A 19,796-nucleotide genomic window follows, 5' to 3' on the forward strand; every position below is an offset into this window, starting at 1 on the left:
GAGGGAGATAAAACATTCAAGTCACTCAAAATCAATCAGAAGCTTCAGTGGCTCTCTCCCTGAAGAGAGCCTATTTTCTACCTATTCTCACCTAATAAAATAGCTAATCAAGTCGTTATGCTGCTGATTTTCCTCCTCCATCTAATGGTTTTAAAGTCGAGTCAATAAATAATCTATTGTTCACCAGCTTCCCCCCTCCGCCCCCTTTCTCTCAGTTTATCGCCTTTCCCTAAACCCATTCAGACCGGGCCAAACTAAACCCAATTAGAGATAAGGCCCCTTTTTGGGGGTTAATCTCACCTTCCTGAGTCCTGTTTGAATAGCAGAGGTGATGGGAGATAGCGTCAAGGCCAGGACTGATGCCTCCTAGCCCCACTCGCAACAAAAGGCAGATCCCTTCTCTCTCCAGGCTAATCTTTAAATGTAAATTCTCCGCCAGCTAAGAGGAGAAGATAAGAGGTTACATCTTCACTTCTCCGGGCTCTTATCGACTTCTGCATCGTTCAGAGAGATTGGTGGAGTGGGAGGGAGGGAGGGAGGGAGGGGGCAGAGAAGAGAGTCCCCCCCCTTCCCAAAAATGCAATGCAGGGAGATTACCTTCTGGCGGAGGAGAGAGCAGGCGGCAGCAGCAACACGGCCGGGGCTTTGTATTCATTAAACACACATCGCAGCTTATCTGAAGTCAAAGGCTTGTCAGGATGGCACATTGTGTGCGCGCGAGAGGGAGAGAGGAAGGCAGCGTGCATCGGGGCGATTACAATATCAGGCTGGCCCAGATGGAGGCAGGAAAATAAACAGGGGGGGTGAGAGAGACGGGCAGGGAGAGGAGCTGCTGCTGAGGGGCCTCGTGGGACCACACTCCCCTCAGCATCAGTGCGGGGCGGGCTGTGGAGCAGGGATGCTCCCACCTGACAGCCCAAGACCCACCACCTGGAGAACCGGGTCTTCACCTGCCTGGGGAGCTGGAGGCGCCCGCTCCCTCTCTGAAGGCCTGCCAAACAAGACTTGTGTGCCTGCTTGAAGTGCTGAGAGTGTCAAACCGGGGATTCATCCCCCACGCCCCCCCACCTCAGTACAAAGGATGAATTCTTATTTTGACACTCTCAGCACTTCAAACAGGCACACGCATCCTTTGCCTCAGTCGCTGAAGCATTACTCACGCTGTCCTAGCGCAAGCCAGCTTGGGACTGCCCAAGCAACTTCAATTCTTGCGCTAACCCAAAGTGGGTGCTTTCCATCCAAGAAAACACCTTGCCTGTGACTCCTCCGGAGTTTGCACATATTCCCGCTCCGCTGCTAGCGTACAAGTAGCGTGGAGGCTAACATACCAATGTGCTCACTGAATATTTTTATTGTTCCCAGTTTGGTTGGTGCATACATAACTGTTCACACTTCTCGGTACAGAAGTTGCCTGCACTGACTATGCATCTATGGCATTCATCTCCCAAAAGGAACAGCGAACATGACTTTGTCCTCTACCCAATGCATCGACTTCCTTGGAGAGCTATGCCCAGGCTTTGTTTTAATTTTTAAAAACCTGACTGGGACATGATCAGGTATGGAAACTGGAAGCTATTGTAACCCTGGCATGAATGAAGATAAACTGGCAAGAATCCCTGTACAAAGAGCAGATTGTTAAACTAGTTTTCACATTCAGGTTTAAAAATAAGATAGTTTTCTCTCATAATGATAATCATCTAGGTTTAAGGAAGTTTGCTGCTCTTGAATGACTGGGAAGCAGCAAAATGAAGGCTGAGCTCAGGACAATGACAGCACAGTGGAGTGAGGCAGGCATTGTTTAGCCGAGCACCCATTCCAGAATTGCTTGGCCAAAATAGCAGAGTTTTTCCACAAGAAAAGAAAAAAAGGGAATTTGACACGTAATACAAAGTGAAAAGCAGAACCTAGATGGGGGAAGGGTGTGTGTGTGTGAAAATCGTGTCACTGCAATGAATGTCAGATAAAAAGGGGTCTGTCACAAATCCTCCACTAATCCAATAATGTGAAAACCTCTTGGTATCAATGAGACAGAGCACAAGGTAATTTTTTTTTTGTTCTTCATACACTGTTCTGGCTACATATTTAGTCCGAGAAAGAAAACAATTTAGCAATTTTTTCCTATCACAAAGGGCATTTCACTCCACAGCAAAAATAATATGTGAAGTTTACGTGTGAAATTTACCACCTGTCTAAGTCTGTTTTGTACTCTCTCAAAAAAAGCCACCTTTCCCCCCACCTACAATAGTTGTCAGTTGTGTGACAACCATATTTAGAAGTAATCAGACAAGCCAAATGAAAAGTTAGTCAACTCATTTGAAACACAAGACTTCAGCTACCAATGTGTTCTAAAAGAAGTTAATTAAATTAATTCAATCTGCCAGGTACCAATGAATTTTCTACCAGCAGATGTTCTCTCAAAATACTATCTAAAAATAAAAGGGTGCTCTATTTTGGAAATTCTGGCTTTTTTTCTGCACTATAATGTACCATGTACTAAATTAAGCTCTGTCAATTCATTTTTGCCACAAATACAATATATGCTTTGTATATACAGTGGCATGTCTGCCAAGCAATTTAACTACAAGAGATGCACAATTTTCTGATGACAAAAATCTAAGTTCCTTTTGAAAGTAATAATTTGCTGTGCAAATACTCGCATTTAAAAATAAAGCTGCATTTAACATTGATATAAATACAATCAGAGTATAAGTGTATAACAGAAGCGGCTTTCCATAATCACAGCTGTCTCAAAGTCCATCCTGGAGGGTAGAAATCTTAATTTGAACAGACTCTCTGTTAATAATGGGTTACCTTCCCATAAAGCATAAAGTCCAGGTGCCCCAGGCAGATAAGTTTTGCAGCATTCAAATAGATAAAAATCTAACATTTTCTTTCTTGCACTGAATATGGGAATTCTAGTGTGCTATAATGTGAGAATTCCGACATATGACTATTATGGCATAATATCTCATAGCTCAGCTTGCCATTACTTCACTTGTAATTCTTATGTTAATTATGTTCATAATTACTATAAACAGATGTGGTAGAAATTCATGTGACCTTTCAATGCAGAATGCATTTCTCACTCCTTTCACTGTATCTTAGCTCATGCACTAAAGGAAAATATGGAATAAGGAGTGATTTTGACAAGCTGTGTGCGTGTATAGTACAATTTTTAAAGAAAGCACGCATTTCTCAAATACTTCAGTCAGAGGACCTTCTATATGCCAGTACATTAAAATGAAAATTAAACAAAAAGTTTATTCTGAAATATACTCTGAAAGCCCATGCTTTAAAGAAATATTTTGACTAAATTGAGTTAAACCCATAATTGAAGCCTAGAATATAAATGGGGCTCTACAGTTTTATTCAGTACCTTTGTTAATGCAGCAGTATTCTGCTTTACAGCTACAAGTGCATGACAGTCATACAGCAATTTATTTTACTCACAACCCAGCCATCACCGTCTGTACACAAAACACATCTACAATAAAATCACTATGGATTTCATTAGCAGAAAGCCTACTCAAATTTCATTTCTTTGGCCCTAATCTATAATTAGTGTGGACAGACAGGTGCAAACCCTTCTCTTATCCAGATGGCTACTGGAAATGGTGCAAAATAGCTCCTTCTGTTTAAACAACATACAGATAACCTGCTCTGCTCTTATCACTTACAATTACCTCCATTATACTGAACTAATGTTTACTTTAATAAAATGCCCACTGTTCTTTAAACATTATTTAGAAACTTTTATATCAATGGCAGAAAAAAAATGAAGATGGCAATCAATGTCTTTCACATTAAAGCTATCATTTATTCTGAAATCAAATTTCCCTTTTAAAAATAACTTTGATTTAACATTTGCTGGTCATTTTGCCTGGTATACAAAAGTAACGTATTGTATTTGGCAGCATGCAGATTTCAGAACAAAGTACTAATATAGTATAAACAAGAAAGAGCAATTATAAAAATTATTATAAAAATGTATTCAAAGTGTAAAATTTAATGTACCAAAGCAACAAGCTTTTTGCTAAAGTTTGTTTTTAAAACTTTTCATTAGGCTCTATGCTTGTGAAAATGGAATTAAGTAATTTCAAACTAGAGCTATTCTTTTAGAGACTAAATTTTACTTCATTATACCCAACCCTAATGTCAACACTTGTTTAAACTCCTACCAATATCTGTAGCTAGTTACTAGATAAAAAACATTTGAAGCATACAGGACAGTACTAACTAAAGGGACAAGTTTTTGTACCGAGTCAGATTTAAAAGGAATTCCGTCTACGTGCCTTTAACCAAACCATGAGAAATAACCTTTACATAATGGCAAGTTCATGTTTTATTTCAGCTAATAAGGCTTCTTGATCTTTGCATGACAACTTAAGTTTCCACAGAACAAAGAACAAGGTTTCTTTTTTAAAAAACATTTAAGATGTAAAACCCCTGAAATAGCAAGCAACCTATCCTTTTCCGGGTAGCTCAAGATTTAACAGTAATGGACTGTGGCAAGTGTATTTGAAAGAGGAAAATGACAATTGCAACTCTCATGCCTCCCTCACTCCCAATGCAAATACTGGAGATGCCAATTTTTCTAGAGTGCCTAGCTATGAAGAGCTATGCAGTTTGCACAGTACCTCAGTGAAGTAGGCTTTGTACTCAATGCCTGTCAGCTGAAGTTCATTTCAGAAAAGTGGGAAACAGGATTTGACAAGAAAGAATGTCCTGAACTGACTAGCCACTGACCAGCACTCCAGGTGGAGCTATTTTTTCTCTTTTCTTTATAAACAATGCTTTCAGCATGAAACTCCATCTTCACATAGGCATACGAAGTGTTAAGTCTATACCGATGAGATGCAGGGTGATGTTTTACTGGTCTGTTATTTAGGCAAATATTGAGTTAACATTAAGGTGCTCAAAATGGCAGAGGGCAATGTTTTACTTCAAAAGATTTTGGAAAGTATTTAAAAGCTTGAAGCCTATGAAGAAAAACAACTTGTGTAGCAGTTGCCAGCAAGCAGTGACCTAACACTGCTGTCTGCATTCCATTACAAACAGAATGTTTCTTGTCTGTTAGAACATTTTAATAGTTCACGAACAAAGCAGCGCTAGGTATTCTTGCAAGCACTACGGCAGAGATTCTCCTTAAGAAGTATTCTTCTCCTAAATACTTCTTGTCTGGTTTCAGCCTGCCAGATATTACCAGATTTTTTTTTCACTTGCACTTCTGTATAGTTGAGCTACAAACTGTACTTGCGGGTGTCGGGGAACTGATACATACACCAGAGTGATAATATTTCTTTTTACAGGCTCAAACTTAAGAAGCTGATCACAGAAATTCTTAATAATCAAATAACTTCTTTAAAAAGCTTAATGATGAGATACTAGCAAGATAACTCACCAACATGTAGCTATTACACAATAAAATGTTTATACTGTGCAGATATAAGGAAAGCTACTATCACATCTTCTCCATATTTTTTCTTTTCAAGGGAAGCCCTAGACATTCATGGTTCCAAAACCATGAACATGTAAATAAGGTACACTAACTTTCTTAACATATACCCAAACTGAAGGAAATTCCCTAATCATATTGGATTTCCTAAGAAAATCTTCCCAGAATAAACTGAATGATGTTTTCAGGCTTCACTGATGGTTGAGCATCAGTTTTAACCAGTTTGACCATCTCTCTTCACCAGATTCACTAAAACTTTTCATACAAAGCCATAACAGAAGACCTGGGTATAAATTTAAAAGCTGCAGAAATCTAAAAATGTCTTTCATCTCAGTTGGGATAAACCCCTTGCCTCAACCTATTATGGTTAATAAAAACAAAGCTGCTTATTTAAACTTTGCATTGTACTGTCAGGATGTGAAACTGGAGAAGGGAATACATGGTCCTAGTAGAAATATTCAGTAAGTTATCCTCACCCCTAACTCTAACATACTGTATTTAGAAATATGATCATTATGTTCCTAATTAAATACACAAAAAGATAAAGCTTTTTAGAAGACCTGCAACATTTGTGCATGTGCTAATATAAGTAGCGAAAAAAAGTCAACACCGATTAGTTGGTCCAAAAATGGAAAAAAAAAATCCTGCTTTGGTCAGCAACTTGGACCACCATCAGGGGATAAATCAATTTGCAGCAGCTGTGGACAGCCATTTAAGTCTAGGGCCTGAACAGATTAATTAGAGGAAGCGATGTTAAAAGTTAAAGGGGTCAGAGTTACATTAAGTACATGAATTTTTGCTAGAGCAAACCCCTAGTGCTACATTCCAAGACACAGAAGACATCCTTTTTCAGTCAATGGTATCCATGTAGGCTCATGTTTGGCACTTGCCACATTTTTGCAGAAGATAACACAATACTGATGTTTCAGACCGATTACTTTCAGAGAGGACAGACCTAGTTTTCCCCACATGTAGACCATAACAAACCAGTAGTGATTTTTGTATCACCTTTTTGTAGCCTATTTTCAAGGTAGGAATAATAACAATTCAAAGATTGGCAACTATGCATTATGTGAACAACCAAAAATTAAAAAAAGATCACTTTCAATGTTGTTATGGCTTACAATGGCAAACTTCTCTGACTTCACAGAAGAATTGCTAGTAACTGCTCATTTTACTGGGCTCCCACATTTGAGTGATTTATGGACATAATCTGAACTTCAAAATCTCACACTAGCATCAGTTGGATAAAATAATCGGTTTTGCAATATCTGATTCAATGTAACAGAGAGAGAAGAAAGATGTAAAGGTACAATTAGTGCCAGGGGGGATTGGTACAGGGCATGTGTCTCCTGAAATGCAGGGTTGGTATGCAACGATAACCCTTTGTGTTTTTAATATTAGAGTAGAGCCCTGACTTCTGCTATCCCTAGTCCATTTAATCTGTGGATGTTCACAGCTGCTACAAATTGATTTATCCAAGGCTGGCGACTAGGACTCCTGTCTAAAAATAGCCAGATAGGAACTTTTCGGTGGGGGCGTAGGAGGATGTTTGAATCGGTCTCTACCTCCTTCCTTCCCACCCCCTCGCTTCAACTTCGGAGCGCGTTTACACGCTGACATTCTGCCTCTTTTCTGGTAGAAAAGAATTTCATTACGTGCCAGGATTCCTCCTCTTTCTATTTCTTTATGTAATTCTGAATGACAAGAAGGCACAGCCGTGCAGTACCGATTTTAGAGTCAATTAACAGACAGCGGAGTCTTCTCAACAGGGAATAATAATAACTCAAATGAGGTTGCAAAAGCCCCCCCCCCCCCGCTCAACTCTTCTGTTTCAGACTCCTTGCGACTTCATCCCTCCCGGCTGGACTCGGAGCTCTCAGGCTCCTGGGAGGGTGAAGGGTTTCGCCTGGTTAGAGACGAGCGGGCTGGGATCGAGTCCTTTGGACCGGCCACCAGACGAGCACCACCAAACTGCGGCAGGGTTTCGGGCGCCTGCCTCGTTTGAAGGGCGCGGATCTGTTTGCAAGATCGCAGCGCAGCGGAAATAGGACGGGCACTGCCAGAACTGGGTTTCCTTGCAAAAAAAAGCCTGGAGTGATGCTGCCAGCACGACAGCATCCCAGGATTGGGGGGGGGAGAAAAACAAGTCACCAGAAGGATGCCAGATCACGCTGGTGAGGCCCTGTGATCCGGGGAAAGGAAGGGGGGTGGGGAGCAAATCCTAAATGGAGACAGGGTCACTGGGATCCGGCAGATGAGAAGAGCATTTGCTTTCTAAGCTGCTTTCCCTGCGAACCCGGCTGTTTGTTTGTTCTTTGCTTTTGCCCTTTGAGCAATGCTGAGCGCAGAGCCGCCTCCCCAGCCCGGCACCGTGCCCGCAGCAGCCCCGCTCCCCGCTTCAGCCACGAGCCCCTTTAGCTACAACCATCCTCCAAGACTAAGAGGGGGATCCAGCCTCCCTAGCCCGCCCCGGGGCTCCCGTCCCCTCCTCGGTACTTACACTGAAAAGGACCGGAGATTCCCACCATTCGCCACAGGCTGTGAGCTGCAAATAAAAGTTCCCGTCCTCCTCGGGGGAGACCCGACAGCCCAGGCTGCTGGAGGGGAAAGGGAGTGGGAGAGGGGAGAGGCAGTGCAAGGCAGCTTCCCTTCCCAGTCCAGATGATCCAAGTCAACACGAGGCGAGGAGGAACTCCAGCTGCTGGGAAAGGAGGATCAATGCGAGAGAGACGAGTTGTTCCAAGAGAAAGGAGAAGAACCAAAAATAAAGCAAAGTCTCCAAATAGGGATACTGAATGCCCAGGTCCTTTGCTGCTGCTGCCGCTGCTGCTGCTGCTGCCGCAGACAAATGTGGTCTGGAGTCCAGAGAAGGGGTAGTGTCAGGGGTGGTGTTGCTGTGTCTCTCTCTAAGAAGGCGATGCATAGATTTGCAGGGCTGCCTTGTCTCTGCCTTGGGAAAGAAGCTCCATGCAGTGTCTGTGCAGATCCGCCCGCAGAAAGACTCCGCTGCGCCTGTGTCTCCCTCTGCTACCAGCCACCTCTCAAGTCAAACAGCATACTGCAAGCAGCCGGCCCGGCTCCGCTACCCAGGTGCAGGGGGGGAGGGCTTAAAGCAGTGGGAGGTGATAGAGGTAGGAGACATCTGTGTCGTGAGGAGGTTAGTGGGGGTCAAGTATATGTTAACAATAGGCAAGCACAGTCCCTCTTGGGCAGTCTGCCTACTCTTTCTTTCTCTCTCTCTCTCTTTTACTGGGTGGACATGTAACTTGCTCCCTAATGATGCCTTCCCAAGACTGCCTGCTTTAAGAGTCCAGACTGCCCTGCAGTAACCCAAGACAAACACTTTCCCTAGCCATCTGGAGAGCTCCTGGCTTCTCTGCCTGTATCTCATCACTGTCTGAAGAGACAGCACTGCTAGAAATCAAGCCACTCTCAGATCTACTCTCTAATCCCCTTCTGTTAGCTGATTTTTCAGTCAGACTATTTGCTTTCGCATTAGATAATAGCCTTAGAGAAAACAATTATCATTTTCTTTTTTCTTTTGTTTTCACTCTTTCCAGAGTACAGTATCCAGGAAGGCCCCTCTTTCTTTTTTAAGAAAGACATAGTCTTTCATGTCTTTCAAAATCCTTGTGCAATTTCATACTTTCTAGAAAGGGGCATTCTGGATTCATCCAGGAGTAAAAACAGAATCACAGCCACCTCAAAAGTGAAGATGCATTACAATAATCTACGCTTAAGCAATACTAAATGTAGAGGTCAAATGTTGGATAAGCATTTCAAACAAGTCTTCTATAGACTTTCTGACAAAGAAAGAACTCCACTTTTAACTTCCTGTGAGACAATATCATAGTCAGTCACTCAAGCCACACAATACTTTTGATTTTGGTCTCATTTTGACACCTTTTGTACTTATCTCAACTGCATGTATGCCTGTGATCCAAATCAGTATAAAAACAACATCCTTTTGAAATACTGAACACACATTCATATTTCAAAGGGGGAAAAAAAGGAAATCTCATAGTTACCATACAGGCTGGGAAAGTTTCAACAATTCTAATTTAAACTTTGTTGCAAAACATTCTGTAAGTTTAATTTAACTTTCCTGAAACATCTAATGTTAAGTCTTTACTTAACTGAGGTGTCAACCACTAGTAGAATGGTATGTCAATGTTCAGTATTTGCCACCGTATCCAAAAACTATTTCCCTGATCTTGTAAGTGGGTCTGTGCTTAATTCTAAACATATATGGCAAGTCCACTGAAGTCATTATAACTATGTGCCTGCTTAAAAATAAGCATATACATTTTCAAAATTGGTACCAATGAATAATGTGTGTCCACATCTGTTATGTCCTTTTAAAAATTCATATATTTATAAAAATACCTTCATAGTGGAGATAATCCTGACCTTTTTACAGCTGTTAAGAGGCCAGGGTAATGAACAGCTTAATATTTGATAACATGGGATTAGATGTTATCTGAACATTTTGTTGAAATAAATTAAGATTCCAGGAACATAAGTTATCACACATTTTTGTCCACTATTATTTTAGTTTATACCATTTATTAAATGGTTAAAATCTGTCACTGTTTTCTAAATTAAAAACTATCATTTACTGCAAACATTTGAAGAATCAAAACAGGTGTTCGCAGAATCTTTCAGTGCCTCTCTGTATTTTAAAGCTATCTAAAAGCAGAAAATATTAAATACTGTAATCTACAGCAAACACTACTATTTTGCATGTCTATTTACAGGTATTAACTGAACTTCAAAATATTTGTCATATAGGTATCCACATCCTGCTTCTCTGTAAAAGGGGCAGCAGGCAGTTTAAGTGACTTGCCAAAGGTCACAAATCAAGTCTGTTGCAGAGTCAAAAATTTAACTTACAAGTCCTTATTTCCACTTCTTTGCTTTAAAAGATAATTATAAGCCCTCCCTGTCAATCTGCATGCACATTCAGATCAAAAGAGTATTTAGGTACTGTCTCCTAAAATAAGGAAAGAAACATCATCTTTTGGAGAAAGCAGGTACTTAGTAAGTCTGTAATCTCCTTCCAGCTCTACCAGCAACTACTTTAGTGACGTTGGTTCAAAACATGAGCAGTATAAAGCTTATAGGCTTTCCTTTCTGCTTTGTAAAATGAAGACAAAACAGATTCAAAACATATACAATAACATTTATTGAGGAATACTCACATAGAGGAAAACCCCATTCAGATAGCCAAGTTTGGTAAAAGTAGATGCATGTAAACTAGTTCAGGGCAACCATGGTACCTTCTTAAGAGGTATGTGGGAACAATTCATCAATGTGATTGTCAAAAGCTTATAAGGTATTATTAATATATGGTGAAGTTAATCACCGAAGAATGATTTCTTCCATACTTTTACTGTCACAACATTCACTTTTAACATATTCTTTGCAGAAAAAGGTACTTTTTTAATAATGGAAAGATCAATGTTTTATTTGAAAGAATAATTCATATTTCAGAAAAAAAACCAGAGTGAATTCTCTTAGTAGACACTGCAAATATTGAAGCAGGTGAATAATTTTACACCAAAAGATTTTGCTACACAAGCCAAAGTGCAAATGGCATATCTTATTCAATTCATATGAAAGATTTAAAGTGTGGATCACCATGTAATATTATGCTAGAGAAAAATATGTAGAAGTACAGTAGCACATGGAAACCAAACTGTGAAATACCATGTTAGTGTTACTGTATGACTGCTTTTTGAACATACATAAATTGATTATATGCTTACAGATACTTATAATTTACTTTTTTCAAAGTTTAGTTTTCTTCTGAATAATCTACATGAGAGCACTGATAAGCTCAGAAGAGAGATTTTATGCCAATGTGCTCACCCATCAATATAGCTATCTAGTACTGTTTAAAATAGAAACATAATTTCCCCTCCCACAACTGCTCCTTCCAGTAAACCAAAGTGCTTTGGCCAAGCTTAGCTAATTCAAAACAAAAACCCAAGAGTTAAGACCGTAATGTACCGTACCATGTAATTTCTTCTCAAATAATTGTCCATGAACAATGTTTTGAACTGGTGTAGACCACTGATGGATTCATTTCTCCAGTACAGGCCACTCTACTTCAAAAGGAGTCAGTTCAGTTCCCCCTAAATTCAGGAGAATTGTGACTTTAATTTCAGTGGGAGTTAGACTGGGCTCATAGTGTATGTATTCTGGGTTACTATAGATGCCATGACAAGTACTCATTTTGATTGACTAAAGTAGTAATGCTCATGTAAAACTAAATAGTCAGATAAATTGTAAAACTAGACTTTTGATACCTTTAATTTATGAACCTTTTCCTTAACCACATTTTTCAATTTTTTCTCTAATTTACAAATGTATTTTACACGTTAGTGCAGGCCACACTTCATTTTCATTTCATTCAGCACTACTGCTTTGTGTAGGTCATTCATTCCAAAGGATTACAGTGATAGGGGGACAGTTACATTATTCACAATTATTTTATATGTATTTTATTTGGAAAATCCTACATAACCTATTCAGAATACAGGTTAAATCCTGCCTTGACCAGTGAATACAAATGAAGTTAAAATATTTTTCAGTTTATCCTGGGCTGCACAAATCCTGCCAGCTGTGCCAGATTCAATGAGGAGGGCTGAGCAGAGGCAAAGGGGATGGATGAATTGTTGAATGTGTTTTGCTGCTCCACTGAACAGGGGTAACGGACACCCTGATTGATGCTCACTGATGAAAGCAGAAGAAGAGCATTAGCTGGATAACACCCTCCTAATCTGCAAAGCATGTCCACTAGGTGATGTACGTACTGTGAGCTAACACGTTACCTATCTGTCTCTTTATTTGTATTATTATTTGCTATTTACTTCTAGCAGTGCCTGAAATGCATTAGGCACATTCCAAACATAAGATAACATGCTATCTAGCCCTAGGGCTAGGGACAGACATTATACATAAACCAGTTTAAGTGATCAGAAACTGGTTTAAACCTGTAACAGAATAGACATTCAGTGCACATAAACCAATCTCAAAACTGGTTTGAGATACAAACCTCTGTGAGTGTGGACCTGCAGGTGCTCTGTGCTCCCACTGCCCCTCTGGGGGAAGGAGGAAGAGGGGGAAAAGTTCCCCCAGCATGGAACAGAGTCTCCCCCTGCCCAGGTGGGGAGGAGTATGGATGATTGCTGCCACCTTAGATGGGGGGGGAAGTGCCCCCCCAGTGACCAGTCAGCAATTGTGGGGGGGCTCCCCCTACAGTCAATAGCGCCTACTGGGAAGTGGGTGCAGTGCTCCCAGAAGTGGCCGCAGCACTTCATCCAGCACTCCTGCTCCCTGGCTAACACTTGCAGGGGGGGGAACTGGAGCTCCCGCCTGCCACCACCGTTGCCTAAGTGGGGAGCTCAGTGTCAAGGTTGCACATGCACCCCTGTGTACCCCCTACATGCCCCCACTGGAGAGGAGTGGGGGGAAGAGTCATTCTCTGGGGCTGGGCAGCATCCCATAGAGACCCCTCTCCCCACCCCACAGAGGTGGGGGAGAAGCAGAGAGAAATGTCCCCCTCTAGGACAAAGTAGCCTCACAGAGCCCCACTCCCCACCCCACCATGAGGGGAGGAGGAGGTGGAAGAAGAGCCCACTCAGCATCAAACAGGGCCCCCCTCCCAGCCCCACAGCAGTTGGGGAGAGCGAGGAGGAAGAAGAGTTTCCCTCTGGGGCCAGGGAGCCCTGTGTGCCCAGATTTCTCCCAGTTGTCAGGGGGCCATAGGAGTTGGCCTGCAGGAGTTGGCCATACCCCTGCCTCCTCAGCTTTGCTTCCCTGTGGAGAGGAGGGCTGCTCTAGTGCCCCTGGGGTTCTGGCTTGAGCCACTGCAAGCATCCACTTGCAAATCAGTTCATTATCTGCAGGTTAGACTAACCTGCAATGACTGAATCGATTCAGGCTTTTGAATGTCTGTTCCTAGCCTAGGAGTTTATGAGCTCCACTGATGTGCATATCCACACCAGCTTTTCTTCTTGCATTCAAGGGAAGGTAGTAGACTTGTGAGTTTGTGTAGTGAATTTTTCTGAGTTATGAATTAAGTAGAATGTCTATCCAAGGACATGTTTGCATTCCTTTTAGCATCACAGCAATATTAATATGTTTACACAACACCTTTAATATGAAATATTTCAAACATTTTGTGGACTATGTATTCACTACATATTGTAGTGAAACCCTCAAATGATAACAAATACATCACACAGTAATGGGGGTTGAACTATTTTGGTTATGATCACATAGACATATCTTAGTTATTGCTAAACATGCTCTGTGCATGATGGTATGATGCTACTATTCATTTATTTTTGCAAATAAGACTTTTTTTTATTTATAAACCTTTTAAAGGAGGAAACAGCCTACTGATTAAACAAGATAATATAATGCAATATGAGAGAGAAAAATTGTTATGAAAACTTACCCTTCACAAGGAAGAAAAAAAGTCGTTCCTGATTTAATCCATTCTGATTATGTTTTATTTGTATATACCCAGCACAATACAAATATTTTTCTACATTATTAAAAAACAAAATTAGTGGATCATAATGTAACATTGGAAAGTAACTTCTCTTCAGACAAATGTAAAAACATCAATATAGAAATAATAAATTTGGTTTCCATCAATGTCAAAGAACAGGAAACATTTTGCTGTTGAGGTTCCTGGAAGCAGTAAGTACTGTATTAACTGTCACATAACACACACACACTCACACAGGATACCTCTCCTAACAAGGGGAAACGGTTGCCCTGACACACAACATGCATACAGTTCCTTAACTTCCCACCTGCTGGGCAGCCACCTGCAATAAACAATAGTGGGCTATTATCAGATAGTAATAAAATAAGCGGTCACAAAGCTGTTTACCTAAACATGGCTCGAAGTCCCTCAAAAGCTGAGCCGCAGGCAAGGGAATTACTGCCTCCTAGTCAAAGGGCTGAGCTCTCTCACGACAAGCTCAGAAGGCCAACAATAACACCTCCAGAGCATTCTCATTTTAAATATGCCTACTGCTTAACCAGATACAGCAACCATCTGCAATATATGTAGCTGAGTACAGCTACTGTAAAGTAATGGATCCAAGGTGTGCAATCTGTTCCATGTTTCCCTTAGTATATACAGTTTCGCAGTATTATGTCTCCTGGAAGGTATAGTGACATTTTGTATATGGAAAGATAACAACAAAACCCTCATCTCTTTTGTAATTGCTTGTTGTCATGACCGTATTCCACTTACATACTAGTTTAAATTGGGAATATAACTCAGTGCTTTGCTGCTGGCTGGAACCAACCAACACAATGCCAATACGCAAGTTGAGAATTTGGTGCATTTAGATTTCATAAAGTAACTACCCATAGTGATGCCCTTTTTTGGTATCAGAACTCCACTTTTCCAACAATAAATAAAAAAAACAAATTGGTCTAGCTGGGAACTCTATTAAAAACATGAACTTGGTATGATGTAATTGAAACCATATTTTCCATCCTTCCCAAACTACTATTTAATTTAGGTTACTGCTAAAATAAACACAGATATATTTTAATTGCAATTCTCTGTACAAGATCTTTAAAATTAATATTTCTTAAAGATAGTTTGCATTTTTGTGATTACTTTTCCAGATACAAAGATATATTTATTATAAAATCCTTCACATATTTCCATAAATATTCCAGAAACCTCTTAGAGGTTTTTGGTATGCTAGTTTCTGTAAAACTATTCTTACAGCTTAATATAAATGTGCATGTTATAACTATCTGTATATAATTTGGCATTTTTTCTATGGGTATAACACATATATTTATGCTCAAAACACTTCAAAATATGAATATTTTTTCAAATATCAAGTCATAATAGCTACACTACATAAAAACATTTAAAACAAATTCTAGGTATCTGATTAAAAATAGCAAGTGCTGTAATAGGCAACTCTGATGTTTTAATGTTTCAGACCACAGAGTGGAAAACTCAGCTAGATAATGGAGTCTGATACTACTCCATTTACTGGCCTTTTTTTAAAATGTGGTTTATTTTTAGAATAAAACTGATGAAATCTAGTTTGCCCTGGAATTGTTATTTGCAGATCAATAGCAACTTAAAATGTTCTCTCATATGCACATCATTACTGGGAGGATGCTTTTGTACATTAGTCACTTATTACTTCTGCTTCCAGACAAATAGGAAAAGTAGAAGTAATGAAAAAATGATGGCTCATAGAAGACAGAATAAAATTTCCTTTTACTGTCTGTGATTATATGCCTCTGTTAGTTGCTATCGTTAGTTCCTTTTTTTTAGTGGGACTTCATAAAACAGGTGAAGTAAAGCACAAAAATGTTTGAAAATTAAACACAGTTTAAGAGATACTATTTATGGAATGAAAAAAACTGACTTCAATACTGCTTTACATTTTCTGAGTATATAAAATAGTGTATAAGAGTAGTTTAACAAGGCTCATTAATTAAATGGGTTAAAAACGTAAAGATTTGACATTCTCACACCTTTATTCAAATTAAGTAACATTTTTTTCTGAGAATAATCCCACTATAGTCTTAGACGAAGGTGTAAAAGAATGTGTCAAAGTCTTTTTCACTCTCCCCTCATAAAATAATCGGTTGTTTATTTATGTTCAAGTCAATGAAATTTGGCCATTGACTTAACTGGGGTGGGATCAGACAAACAACGCAAAGATTTTACTGCTTAAATATTTACTATTTCCAAATAACGATTTACATTTTTAGCCCAAACATCTTTCCTTCTGCACACCCATTTTAACCTTTAGCAAGATTCATACATTTTGTAAAATGCTGTATTCATTTCCTGCAAGTCATAAACAAAATAAAATAAGTCAAATTTATATTGCATTTTAAAGAGTTCAGAAGCAAATGCTATATTCTTTGTAAAATGAACATATCATAACACAGAAAGGATTAGTTGCCTACTTAGACTTCATGCTTGCTCTCTGTCAGTTGATTAAATGAGTATTAACTCTGTTGCTAAGTTATACAAGGGTTTCAATAAAAGATGAGTATTGAGCTGCTCTGATCACTCTATAAGAGGTGCACTGAGCTGTCACATGGAAAGTCTAGGTTTTGAACAGATACTGATGCTCACTTTTCAAGCTATGTAGGTTATACGCACATGTTCATTTGGAGCACAACAGCACTTCGTAGCACGACAAAACGAGGACTTTGGAGACATCACATGCAGAACCCTGTGGCTGGAACACTACGACGTTCCTGCTAAGGTGTGCTCTTTAGCCAGGGGGTGACAGCTGCTTGGTATGTCTGAAAGCTTCTACAGCAATAACTGACCAGGCCATCTCCCTTGCCCAAACAGCAGTTGCCAATGGGGCTCAAACCCGATCAGCTGTTACCATTGCCTTAGCCTGGTCATCTGTTTACTGTTAAAATAAAATAAAGTTATTCTGCTCCTCTTTCTAACTCATGACAGAGTTTCTGCCTAGAACTTTTCCAGTTTTACATGTTTGGCTTCTTTTATCTGTTTTGAAGAAAAAATGTGTGTCTTCTTGCAAAGTGCCTTCCCCTTTGTTAACATACGGACGATTTTTTAAAGAATTGGAATTTAACAACAAATTAGACAGCTGCATTCATCCTAAACTTCACTTGCTTTCTAGGTCAGTTCATGTTGGCTTTTAGACTGTTTCACAAAGTTAAGTCACTAAGATTCAGCAGGTTTAAGGGTTTTCAACTAGGTCATCTCCTTCGTTGGATTAGTGTCAGCTACCTCAGATTTTAGAGTACAGTTACAATCACTTAAAACAGCTTGTAGTGCCCAATATTCTTTCCCTTCCAGCTCTTTCAGGATAGGGTCTCCTCTTCTAAAACAGGAGTCAAGCTTGGGCTTCATTCCAATAGTTAAAGGAAAAGCCTAAGAATTCTTAGATGTAGCTTTTTACATCTTTTAAATAGGACCACTTAGGATGGAGATTTATGTCCAAACCTGGCTACATTGATCTGTTGACTCATAAATAGTTGAACTGGGCTTGCTCTAGTAACTACTGGAGGTTGTCTTATCGCTCAGGCAAACTAATAAGTTATTTCTGCCATTGCTGTTGAATTCTCTTAGCAGTCCATACTGCTGTTTTTAATTCCCTTGTCAGTCAGAGGACTGGAAGTAATATGCTGGAAGCTGCATTGTATCTCAAAGTCTGGAATTCAGAGCTGGTAAACTGTGGCTCATTTGAAGTGAATCTATCTTATGGAATGCCAAACTAAGAAGAGATGTGCTAACTTTTCTACAACCCAATGACTTGTGGACTGAAGGAAAAGTAGGATTTTCTACAAATCTAGAAACAAAAATGGCTACCAGATATGTTAAGTGCATCTTTTTCTTCAGACATTGCTAGTGCTATTTTTCCCCAGGCCTGCTGCATAATGACTTATGAGATGTTCTTTGAATTGTGTCTTTCTGGTCACCATGTTAGATTTATGATTCTACCTTGTGTTTTTGGACATGTCCTACTTAAGACCACACTGACACTCAACTAACTTCCTCAAGAGATAGTTAGGTGTCAGTGTTCCCTTGCATCTTACTTAAAATAATAATTAGGAGACTGATAAAAGTACCATAGGTACTCAGGTCTTCAGCTTCAGAAGAACTCACTGATTATTGCAAAGCCTGGATATAGATCCTCTGATATGCAAGTGGAACAACATTTTTTTTTAAACAACTCAGATGCAGTTTGCAATTGTACGGCAGCATTTGTGACTAGAGACACAGGTCTGGAAAAGGACTCCTAAGCAATTAAGTAAAGTCGCCTGAGCAATAACAAGGAAGCAGGTGGTTAACAATATTCTCAGAACATTCTAGGAAAAGTTCTGTACTCCATGCTATAGAGGAAAGCACAAACCTATACAGCAAATGCCAAAGGAAATATTCCACCACATTCCAAATTTGGTGTTCCATGTGAACCTGAATGGAAAAGCAACACACTTCAGCTACAACCCTCTCAGTTTTCCAAGTACCTGCAGGAATATCAGAATTTCCCAATCAGCCCCCACTAGGCTTTAATTCTGGCCAACATCCCAATGCTTCAAAGAAAAACATCCCCTGCCGAGCTCTTATAGGCAACCATAATAGGTCCTTAAGTATGGGGCTCATAGGATCATAGAAAATTAGGGTTGGAAAGGACCTCAGGAGGTCTTCTAGTCCAACCCCTTGCTCAAAGCAGGACCACCCCCAACTAAATCAATCCAGGCAAAACTTTGTCTATCCGGGTCTTAAAAACCTCAAAAGATGAAGAGTCTACAACCTCTCTGTATAACCTGTTTGAGTGTTTTACTACCCTCCTAGTGAGAAAATTCTTCCTACTATCTAGCCTAAACTTCCTTTGCTGCAACTTGAGACCATCGCTTCTTGTTCTGTCATCTATCACCAATGAGAACAGTCTAGCTCCATCCTCTTTGGAACCACCCTTCAGGTACTTGAAGGTGGCTATTAAATCCCCTCCCAGTCTTCTCTTCTCTAGATTAAATAAACCCAGTTCCCTCAGCCTTTCCTCATAAATCATGTGCTCCAACCCCCACACATTTTTGGTTGCCCTCCACTGGACTCTCTCCAATTTGTCCACATCTTTTCTATAGTGGGGGGCCCAAAACTGAACACAGTACTTCAGCTGTGGCCTCACCAGTGTTGAATACAGGAGAATAATCTCTTCCCTCAATCTGCTGGCAACAATCCTACAAATACAGCGCAGTATGCTATTAACCTTCTTGGCAACAAGGGCACACTGTTGGCTCATATTCAGCTTATTGTCCACTGTAACCCCCAGGTCCTTTTCTGCAGAGCTGATGCTTAGCCAGTTGGAGCCCAGCCTGTACTGGTGCAGATTCCAGTGGACAGCAACAAAAATGGTTAGGGGCACATGACTTTTGACAAGAGGCTGAGGGAACTGGGTTTATTTAGTGTGAAGAAGAGAAGACTGAAAGGGGATTTAATAGTTGCCTGCAACTACCTGAAAAGTGGTTACAAAGAGAATGGAGCTAGACTGTTCTCTGTGGTGACAGATGCCGGAATAAGAAGCGACGTGTGCCTATACACATACAGCGTGTCGGAGCAGCCCCACTGCAATTACAGACTTGATTAATCAGATCCATGTTAATTAATGCCCCTCCCAACCCCCACTTTCAGAGCATAGATATAAACACCCAATGGTCTCAAGTTGCATCAAAGGAAATTTAAGTTAGATATTAGAAAAAACCCTCTCTTACAAGGAGGATAATAAAGCACTGGAGCAGGTTATTCAGAGAGGTTGTGGAAACTCCATCCTTGGAGGTT

At 40.1% G+C, this 19,796-nt stretch overlaps 1 protein-coding gene across 5 annotated transcripts in view; it reads right to left on the bottom strand.

Annotated features, from left to right (window-relative positions):
• The window catches only part of RUNX1T1 (RUNX1 translocation partner 1), a 140,374-nt gene extending 129,187 nt beyond the window's left edge, over positions 1 to 11,187 (bottom strand). For 2 of the 5 annotated variants that reach the window (XM_019550426.1, XM_019550400.1), the window contains exon 1: positions 7,959 to 11,187. Coding sequence is in view for 1 of the 5 variants with exons in the window: in XM_019550418.1 (XP_019405963.1) it covers positions 7,959 to 7,986 (28 nt within the window). In the remaining 4 variants the exon portion in view is untranslated. Of the gene's footprint in view, positions 1 to 300; positions 440 to 597; positions 726 to 7,958 lie in introns of those variants that run through there. The other 3 variants (XM_019550410.1, XM_019550436.1, XM_019550418.1) reach the window with 3 other exon arrangements.
• Between the last annotated feature and the right edge of the window lie 8,609 nt (positions 11,188 to 19,796).

The sequence above is a fragment of the Crocodylus porosus genome, unplaced genomic scaffold (assembly GCF_001723895.1).
Source record: "Crocodylus porosus isolate Cpor-Errol unplaced genomic scaffold, CroPor_comp1, whole genome shotgun sequence".
NCBI classification, from domain to species: Eukaryota; Metazoa; Chordata; order Crocodylia; family Crocodylidae; genus Crocodylus; species Crocodylus porosus.